The sequence below is a fragment of the Myotis brandtii genome, unplaced genomic scaffold, assembly GCF_000412655.1.
Source record: "Myotis brandtii unplaced genomic scaffold, ASM41265v1 scaffold352, whole genome shotgun sequence".
NCBI classification, from domain to species: Eukaryota; Metazoa; Chordata; class Mammalia; order Chiroptera; family Vespertilionidae; genus Myotis; species Myotis brandtii.
The window spans coordinates 771,179-781,113 of NW_005363542.1; the positions used below are offsets into that span (position 1 = coordinate 771,179).

At 40.1% G+C, this 9,935-nt stretch overlaps 1 protein-coding gene across 1 annotated transcript in view; it reads right to left on the reverse strand.

Moving 5' to 3' along the window:
• The window catches only part of PPM1H (protein phosphatase, Mg2+/Mn2+ dependent, 1H), a 241,360-nt gene that overhangs the window by 17,657 nt on the left and 213,768 nt on the right, over positions 1-9,935 (reverse strand). Inside the window, exon 10 of the mRNA XM_005871690.2 lies at positions 6,099-6,250. Within this exon, the coding sequence (XP_005871752.1) occupies positions 6,099-6,250 (152 nt within the window). The remainder of the gene's footprint in view (positions 1-6,098; positions 6,251-9,935) is intronic.

Consider the following 9,935-nt stretch of genomic DNA (forward strand, 5'->3'; position numbering starts at 1 on the left):
TCAACTCAACATTATATTTTTGAGATTTTCCCTGTTAATGAGCACAAATTTGGGTCATTTCCCTCTGTGAGCTGTATTTTGTTCTTTGTTTATCCATCCTACAATTGGACATGAAAAATAATTTATTTTTGTAATAGAAACAATTCTGTGGATGTCTTTTTACATGACTCAAATTTTAGCAGCACCAGAATCACCAGGATGGTTTGGTAAAACACTGGTCCTACCATTGGAGTTTTATTTAGTAGATTTGGGGAGGGGCCTGAGAATTTGCATTTCTAACAAGTTTTCAGATGATGCTGATGCCATGTGGCCCAAAGACCCCACTTTCAGATCCACTACTCTTGGGTACAGACCTAGGTGTAGGACAGGGTATGTGTAGGCTCTGCTTTACCAGGTATGTCAGTATGTCTTCAGAATCTTTCTATAAACTTGCAAACCCATCTGCAGTCCTTCCACATTTTTAATTTATACTATTCAATTTAAGATGTTTTTTTCATTATTGGCCATTAATTTTCTGTGTGATGACTGGTTCTTGCTCATTTTTCTATTGGATTTTTAAAAATATTTTCTTTTTTGATCTAGGAGAATTCATTATATTTTATGGATATCAATCCCTCTTTAGTTATACAAGTTGCAAAAATCGTCTCCCAGTTCATGGCTTGTCATTTTATTCTCTTTACTAGAGGTCCGATGCACAAAATTCGTGACCTGGGAGGGGGGGTTTCCTCATCCCAGCCTGCATCCTCTCGCAGTCCGGGGCTCTCACAGTTCAGGACCCCTCACTCTTTACTGCCCCCTTGCTTGCTGCTCCTTACCGCTCAGTTTGCTGCTCCTTAGTGCTGCTGCGGAGGCAGGAGAGGCTCCCACCACATCTGCTGTGCTCGCCAGTCATGAGCCCAGCTTCTGGCTGAGCGGCACTCCCCCTGTGGGAGTGCACTGACCACCAGGGGGCAGCTCCTGCGTTAAGCATCTGCCCCCTGGTGGTCAGTGCGTGTCATAGCGACTGGTTGTTCCGCCGTTCAGTCGATTTGCATATTAGGGTTTTATTATATAGGATGTTGTTTTTTGAAGAACCAAAGTTGGTAAGTTTAATGTAGTCAAGGTTATCAGTCTTTAATTGTTTGTACTTTCTGTGTTCTAAGAAATCCTTCTCTATTCTGAGATTATAGTTTCCTATATGCTATTTTCTAAAAGTTGTATTTATTTTTGCCTTTCACATGTAAGTCTTAATTTGCCTAGACTTGATTTTAGTGTATGATGTGAGAGAAGGATGAAATTTTACATTTTTTCTACACTGTCTTAATTGTTCTGATTTTGTATTAATATCTAGAAGGGTATGACTCACATAGAAACGTCACAAACATTCTTGGCATTTTTTCCCCCACGTATGTCTAAAATCAGTTCCATGAAAACTCCATTGGAATTTTGGTTATAAACTATACTGATTCTAGATCAAGTTAGGGAGAATTAATATCTTTATAATGTTCCCATTGATGAATAGGTATATGTTCATAATATCCTCTTATATTTAATTGCTGCTGCATCTGGATCATTTTTTTTAAATTCCTAATATTGTTTATTTGTCAGTGCCCCCCACCTCTTTATTCTTGATTAGTCTTATGGAAAATTTGATCTACTTTTTAAAATTTGCTTCTTTGTGTGTTTTTTTTGGTGGTAAACTATACAAAACATAAAATTTACCACTTTAGCCATGTTTTAGTGTACAGTTTTGTGGCATTAAGTCAGCCGTGGGCAAACTACGGCCCGTGGGCCGGATCCAGCCCTTTTGAAATGAATAAAACTAAAAAAAAAAAGACTGTACCCTTTTATGTAATGATGTTTACTTTGAATTTATATTAGTTCACACAAACACTCCATCCATGCTTTTGTTCCGGCCCTCCGGTCCAGTTTAAGAACCCATTGTGGCCCTCGAGTCAAAAAGTTTGCCCACCCCTGCATTAAGTGCATTCACATTGTTGTGCAGCACAATCACCCCATCCATCTCCAGAAATTTTTCATCTTCCCAAATGGAAACTCTATGTCCATTAAACAACAACTTCCCATCTCTAACCCCACCCCCCAATCCTTGTCAACCACCATTTCACTTTCTGTCTTTATGAATTTGACTACTCTAGGCACCTCAATTAAATGGAATTACAGTGGGGCCTTGACTTACGAGTTTAATTCGTTCCGTGATGGAGCTCGTAACTCAAATTACTCGTATGTCAAATCAATTTTCACCATTACAATGAATTGAAATGCCATTAATCTGTTCCGGACACCCAAAAAACGAAGTTTTGCAAAATAACTGCAAGCACAAATGTGAGCACAACACTGATGCTTCAACTAAGAGCTAACCGCTTAAAGTGAACGAGTGAGACACGTGATGCTGGGCTGATGTTGTGGCGTTCACTGTGACGTTCGCTGCGCCAACTAGCGGTGGGGTATCTGAAGCTGGCTCGTAACCCGAATTTTAGCTTGCAACTCAAAGCAAAAAATCGGCCAAGAGATGGCTCGTATCTCGAAAAACTCGTTTGTCGGGACACTCGTAAGTCAAGGCCCCACTGTATACAATATTTGTCCTTCTGTGACTTACCATGTCTTCAAGGTTCATCAGTTTTATAGTATGTGTGGGAATTTCTTTTCTTTTTAAGGTTAATATTCCATTGCATGTATATACTATATATTTTTATTCATTCATTTATCTATGGATACTTAGGCTGCTTCTACCTTTTTGCTTCTGTGGATAATGCTGCTATGAACATGGGTTTACAAGTATCTCTTTGAGTTCCTCTTTCACTTCATTTGGGTATATATCCAGAGGTAGAATTGCTTGGTCATACGGTAATTATGTTTAATTTTTTAAGGAAGTACCATATACTTTCCCACAGCTGTACTATTTTACATTCTCAGCAGCAATGCGAAAGGGTTCCAATTTTTCCACATCCTCACCAACACTTATTTTGTGTCTGTATGTTTTTTGTTTTGTTTTTTAATATATTTTATTGATTTCTTACAGAGAGGAAGGGAGAGAGATAGAGAGTTAGAAACATTGATGAGAAAGAAACATCGATCAGCTGCCTCCTGCACATCTCCTACTGGGGATGTGCCCGCAACTCAGGTACATGCCCTTGACCAGAATCGAACCCGGGACCCTTCAGTCCGCAGGCCGACGCTCTATCCACTGAGCCAAACCGGTTTTGGCGTGTCTGTATGTTTTTAAAATAGCCATCCGAATGAGTGTGAGGTGGTATCCCATTGTGGTTTTGATTTGTATTTCCCTAATATATTAGCTGTTTCAAATTTTGGCTTTGTCATTTATTTTCATTGTGTATTTGTTCTCTATTTTGTTATATTTAATTTTTCCTTTCATTACTTCTCCTGGGTTTATTGTGCCGTTTTCATTTCCTACATAGAATGCTGTTGTTGAAATAAGGACCACAGACCTAAACTTTTAAATTAGGACAGCTGTTTACTGACAGCCTGTACACTGGAAAAGAACACAATCCACAATTACATAGCTCCACTCCTTTGGCTCCTTAGAACCTTTAGTTACAAGAATTCTTTTCTACATGTTTACATTGATCATATGAGCAGAACTAGCCCAGTAATACAAGTCAGCCTCAAGGTCTGATTCTGAGAAATAGCATTCTCTATGGTTAAGGGTCTCTTTTTCTTTTTCTGTGGTCTGGAATATAAAACTTATGGGGAGAAGTCCCTTGTGATATAGGGCACAGCTTTGTAAAAATTTACCCAATGACATGGAGGGGGAATAGTCACTTCTGGCAGGTCAGGGGTGAGTGGAGTCTTCATCTATGTATAGCTCATCAAATTAGAAAAGGCTCAAAATTCAGCCTTTAAAGTTTTGATATGTAGCATTCTTCTTATTGTTCATGCCCAAGTAATTTCTAATTTTTATTGTTTTTTTTTGTTTGTTTTTTACTTAAAAGTAAAAACTTTTAGAAGTTTGGTTTTTAATTCCATGTAGATTATCTCTCCCTTGACTAGTTTGAAAGTTACACTTTCTATTTCTCTTAGTAGTTTTCTTAGCTATTTAACCAGCAATTTTCAACCCTTTTCATCTTGTGGCACACATGAACTAATTGCTAAAATTCTGCAGTAAACCAAAAATATATTTTATTTTTTCATCAGTCTGACAAAAAAAAAAGGCATAATATTGATTCATTCACACTGGATGGCTATTGTTGTGTTGGCTATGTTCATTGTTGTATTTGACAATCTAAGGGAAAAGAGATCAGTGCCCCTCACTTAACAGCCAGGTATTGAATGTTTTAAAAATTCTTGTGGCATATCTGATGAAAACTGCTTATTTAAACACATTTACTTAGAGTCTACAGTTAAACACTTTGACCTCTTCTCAAATAGAACCTCAGCATATTTTACTGATTACTATTCCCTTACCACCCATATGCTGTTTTTATTCAGAATTTTAATCCTCTCATTTTTAATACCACACATCACATTCTTATTACTGTTTTATATATTTAATGTATGTTTAAGTATACCTACATATTTACTAATATCTTAGTAATCCATCTTACTTCTCAGACCTTCCATCTGGGATCATTTCCTCTTATCTGAATACATCCTTCAGAATTTTCTTCAGAGGAGGTTGGCTGGCAGTAAAATTTTTGTTTTGCCCCAAAATGTCTTTATTGCATCCTCTTTGTTGATATTTTTACTACACATGAAAATTCTAAAAATTGAGCTATTTTCTTATCCAACTGAAGATATAATTTTACTATCTTTTGGCTCCTATTGTTTTTGAAAACTCAGCTGTCAGTCTAAATCAGTGATGGTGAACCTATGACACGCGTGTCAGAGGTGACACGTGAACTCATTTTTTTGGTTGATTTTTCTTTGTTAAATGGCATTTAAATATATAAAATAAATATCAAAAATATGTCTTTGTTTTACTATGGTTGCAAATATCAAAAAATTTCTATATGTGACACGGCACCAGAGTTAAGTTAGGGTTTTTCAAAATGCTGACACACCGAGCTCAAAAGGCTCGCCATCACTGGTCTAAATGCTATTCCTATGTATCTGTTTTATCTTCTTAGCTGCTTTTATATCTTTTTGTTTGTTTAAAGTTTTTCAGTTTCATTATAAAATGCCCATTATAATTTTATTTTTATTTCTTCTCCTTTGTTGGTCTTTCTGGATCTTAAGGTTAGTATTACTTAACAATTCTAGAACATTTTTTTTCTTCCCATCTGCTATAGAATTTCCTTTTGGAATTCTAATGACAGTATCTTAGATTATCCTCCTAGTTTCTTAATCTCATTTCACATTTTCCTTCTCTTTGTCTCTCTGAGCCATATTCTGGATTATTTAGCTCTATTTCCCAGTTCACTAGTGTTCTCTTCAACTGTCTCTAATCTCTTTAATCCAGTGATTTTAGTTCCTATTTTTATATTTTTCGTCTCCAGAAGTTTCACTTCCTTATTTTTAAAGTCTCTGCAGATATTTTATAGTCTTTTATTCTTGTTCATATTTTCAATGCTTTTAAAAACATTTCTGAAACATGTAAAAATATTTATATTTTTGATTGATATTTCCAATAATGAAGTATTTACAGGCCCAACTCTGCTGTCTGTTGCTTCTGCTGGCTTTACTCATGGAGACTTGCATCCTTGTGTTCTAAGTGAAAACTGTTTCTCCAGAGGAGATTTCTGTTCATATCTGAGAGTCACCTAGGGCTGTTTAGGGTAGTTACACTGCCATTATGCCATAAGAGAATATCTACTTTAATTTTCTCCTTTCTCAATGTTTCTTGAAAGAAACAGTTCCCCAGTGGATGAAAATATACTTTGGAGAATACGAACTAAGATATTGAAATATCTTACAAATCAAATTCTTCACCATTTGTACCTGGGTTCTACTTAGGATTTTTATTTGGCTGTGAATGTACCTCTAATAGGAAGTATAGTCCCTTCTGCAGTTTGGTTACTAAACCATCCCTATTAGCTCTGCTATAAATCACGAATGTTGAAAATGCTTGATTATTATTAATTTCAGTCACATTATAAAACACTGCTTAAGAAATAACCCTATAATCATAGAAATGCACAAACCTGTGAGGGTCATCAGGATCACAGTTAGGAAGAAACTGAGTGATTGCTTCTGCCACTTCTTCATTTGATAAAACATCCCACAGTCCGTCCGTTGCCAGGATCAGCACATCATCTGCTCCATGCTCATATTTGGAGAGATCGTAGATTCTTACCTGAAACGAACGGGAACACTTCGGCTTAAGAGGTTGGAAGCACATCATTCCCCCCAACGAACTGACTTCTGATCTCCAGTCCCTTTTCCTGCCCAGCCCAGTGGTTTGCAGGTATGAATTGTGAGGTACTCATTGTGCAGCAAGCTTGTGGGCAGGGTAGCCTCCTTTGGAGACTTGCTGTACAGATATATGGGGCCTAATGGGTGGGCTTAATAGTTTGTCAAAGAAGAAATGAACTGCCTGGCAGGTGTGGCTCAGTGGTTGAGCGTCCACCTATGAACCAGGAGGTCATGGTTTGATTCCCAGTTGGTCTGCCCAGGTTGCATGCTCAATCCCCCGTAGGGAGTGTGCAGGAGGCAGCTGATCAATGATTCTCTCTCATCATTGATGTATCTCTCCCTCCCTATCCCTTCCTCACTGAAATCAATGAACTGAAAATGTAATGCCTGAGATGTTGCTGGAACACTGACTTACAATAGATACTACGCTAGCCAGAGGCTTGCTTCCTTCTTTTCTTTGCATGTCCATTCTACAAACATCAAGGGCCTGCTCTGGGTCAGGTGCTCTAAGTCTAAAGACGAAGAGCAGATTTCCCTGCTTCTGAGTTCTCAGTCTGGGGGTGAGATAAGGCCAGACTAGGATCCTTAGTAGCTGCTCTGTATGTATTGGCCCAGGACAAAGGAAGCACTTTATTCAGTGCACTCATTGACCACCTTTTGGCTTACCTGTTTGTTGTGCAGGGGACGCATCTCATGTAAGCATGGAGCTCTGAGGCTACACTGAGGTTTGAGGGGCCTCAATCTAGCCCAAGTTACAACAGACACATGCTCACATGCTAAGTCTGAATCTCCTAAGCGTGTCTTGGCAAATTTTAAGCCTTTCCTCATCTCTTGTGCCTGGAATGACTTGGGTATTTCAACATCCACCTAAAATCTCTGAAAAGAACAGAGTAATCTTGGCAAAACCATTAAGAATAAAAATCAAGCCTTATTTAGGTTAGGCCACAACTCTATATTCACCCTGCTTTGGCGGGGTGGGGTGAGGAAGAGTTTGGGATTTCATTGTTCCCTCCTAATTTGGCAGAACCAGCAACTGCCTACACTACCTCATAAGCTGAGACAAAGGCAGGTCAATTTCACCAATCTTCCAGCTCCTTCAACCCCCTCATTTCTCTATTCTATTTTCTAAAAACAAGCCTGAGTGAAAGCTGTGGGTGAGGGGAGGGAAGAGAGAGGGCGGAGGAGGCAGTGTGAGCAGCTGCTCCCAGGCCCCATCACAATCATTACATCATCTCAGGTCTAGAGAGAATACACATTTTAAGAGGTCTACAAACTGCTCAAATCCATGTCTTTGAAAGCCACGCTTATGTTTTAGGACAGTTTTCCCAGGCCAGTGACACCCTGCCACAGGACCGGTCCTGTGGACTAACAGCCTACACCCAGCAGCAGAAAACAGCTAAGTGCACCACACCTACCCACGGAGCCCTTGGAGAGTGAGCAGAATTGAAAAGCAGCCTCCAGAACCCAGGCTGCTGTGGCCTGTGACGTAGATGGTAACAATTAGCTAATGGCCCAGTGTGCAGACCACACTCAGGGGAAGAGCACTCAGGGGTATACAGTACCCCTTTTAACACTTTCTCAAAAGGCATGTTCACTTAAGGATGTTTACATTCCGGAGAAGGCAGGGTGCCTTATGAGGCCAAATTAAAGAAAATAAGAGGGAGGATCTTAAGTCTACAGACCAGAAAGACTCAAATGCCAGAATTCTATCCTTAGGCCACAGAATTCATGTGGTCCAACTTTCACTCTACAGAAGCAACCAAATCCCCTTAGCGTTGCTTTCTGTGGTTCCCGGGTGTCTTAGAGCAGTGCTTCTCAAATGCATAGAAATCAGCTGGGGATCTTGCTAAAATGCAGATTCTAACTCTGTTCTGGGGTGAGTTGAGAGGCTATATTTCTAATTTGTTCTCTCATGCTCTGAGACTGCACTTTGAGTACCAGGCTGTAGGGAAATCAAGGGCTTAGTAGCCTCCATGGTGCCTACAGAGTTATCCCCTGGGGTAGGCTCAAGAGAAGATAGCAAAGGTCACTCTTGGGCTCCCAACTTCAAGTCCTGGCTCACTGTGTATGCAACAACTTTAAGAGAGACTGCTAGCTTCCTACTGAGGAATTTCTACAATGAATTTCTGTGATAATTCGAGCTCCAAAGGATAGAAAATGTTAACTAAAGGGAAATGGGTAGATATATGTATGTTAGGTGACCCAATCTTATGCTGATAGCTAAATAGCAGATTCTATCTACCTTCCAGGTCCTTCTAAAAGAGAGGTTTCTAGGTCTGAATACCATTATAATTCCATTCAATTTCAGGACCCGCCCTATGTGTAGGATGTCAAAATCTCAAGTACTTTCTGTTGGCCCCAAAAATGTGGAGATCTGAGTTATTCAAGCTGAAGCTCTCCTGCCCACTACTCAACTGGAAATCTGGTGAACAGAATGGATGTGGGTTGATAAATAGAAATATGTTAGAAAACACTCCTTTTCAATTCTGTCAATAAATTGAATCCTCCCTTAATTCCACTATTCACATTTCCACACACAGCTCTCTAATGCAGTTTCATTAGCCAACATGAAAATCCCTTTCAATACCATTCTCCAACTAATTTTTATGTAAATAATAAAAAGCTGGTCTCAACCGTATTCCCTGAGGCACTTCCCTAATTAACATCCTTTTAGGTTTCTTTTTACTGCTACCCTTTGTTTCCTGCCCTTTAGACAATTTCCAAAGGACTTTGCCAACTTTCCACTTACAACTCATGTCTTATACATTAACCTGTGATGCAGAACATTTTGTGAGAAAGCTTTCAGAAAAATTAGACTTCCATGCAAGACATCCCCCTGGACGCTCAACCTCCTCAGCGGCAAGGGCTTCAAAGGATTCCAGCAGGCTCTGGAGGCCTGACCTTCCCTCTCTGAAGCTGCAGTAGGCCCTCCTCGGTCAGACCACACTCAGCTCCCCGAAGTTCCCTGTTCCATTCCTTAAATAACTTCTTAATGTTCCGGGAAGCCTCACATCAAGCTAATAGGCTTTGAGGCTCCCCGGGACTCAGATACAGGAAGAGAGTCTTTGAGGCCTCGGGAGGGAGAGGTGTGCCATACAAATGCTTGTCTGAAGGGGAGCTGGAGAACATGTCAGGGCTTCCAGTGGCTCCTTCCTGCCTCACCGTCTGCCAAGAAAGGGAGAGAAAGGCCACAGGAATCCTTGAGATTCTTGCAGCTTCTCAGAGCAATTTCATTTGAGCAGCTGAGAGATGAGGCCTGTGTGGCTCCATCTGCCTTCCTGGAACCTTCATTACGTGTTGTTTATTGAGCAGTCACTGTGTGCCAACTACCTTTCTAGACACTGGAGATACAGCTGTGAACAAAAGTGACACAGTCTCGCATGACTTCTAACCTAGGAGATGAGATAGACAAACACCACTGTCAGGTGATAGGTGCTCTGAAGAAGAATCAGGCAGGGGAAGGAGAGTGACGAGAGTCATTTTGGAAGATGTGATTTTGGGGGGCCTCTTGAGGAAGGCACTATTTGAACAGAGATCTGAACAAGTGAGCTGATTTCCCACAGGTCCCTTCTTGTGCCTCTCCTTTCTTCTTTCCGGGACCCACCACTCCTCTGGATTAAGAGAGT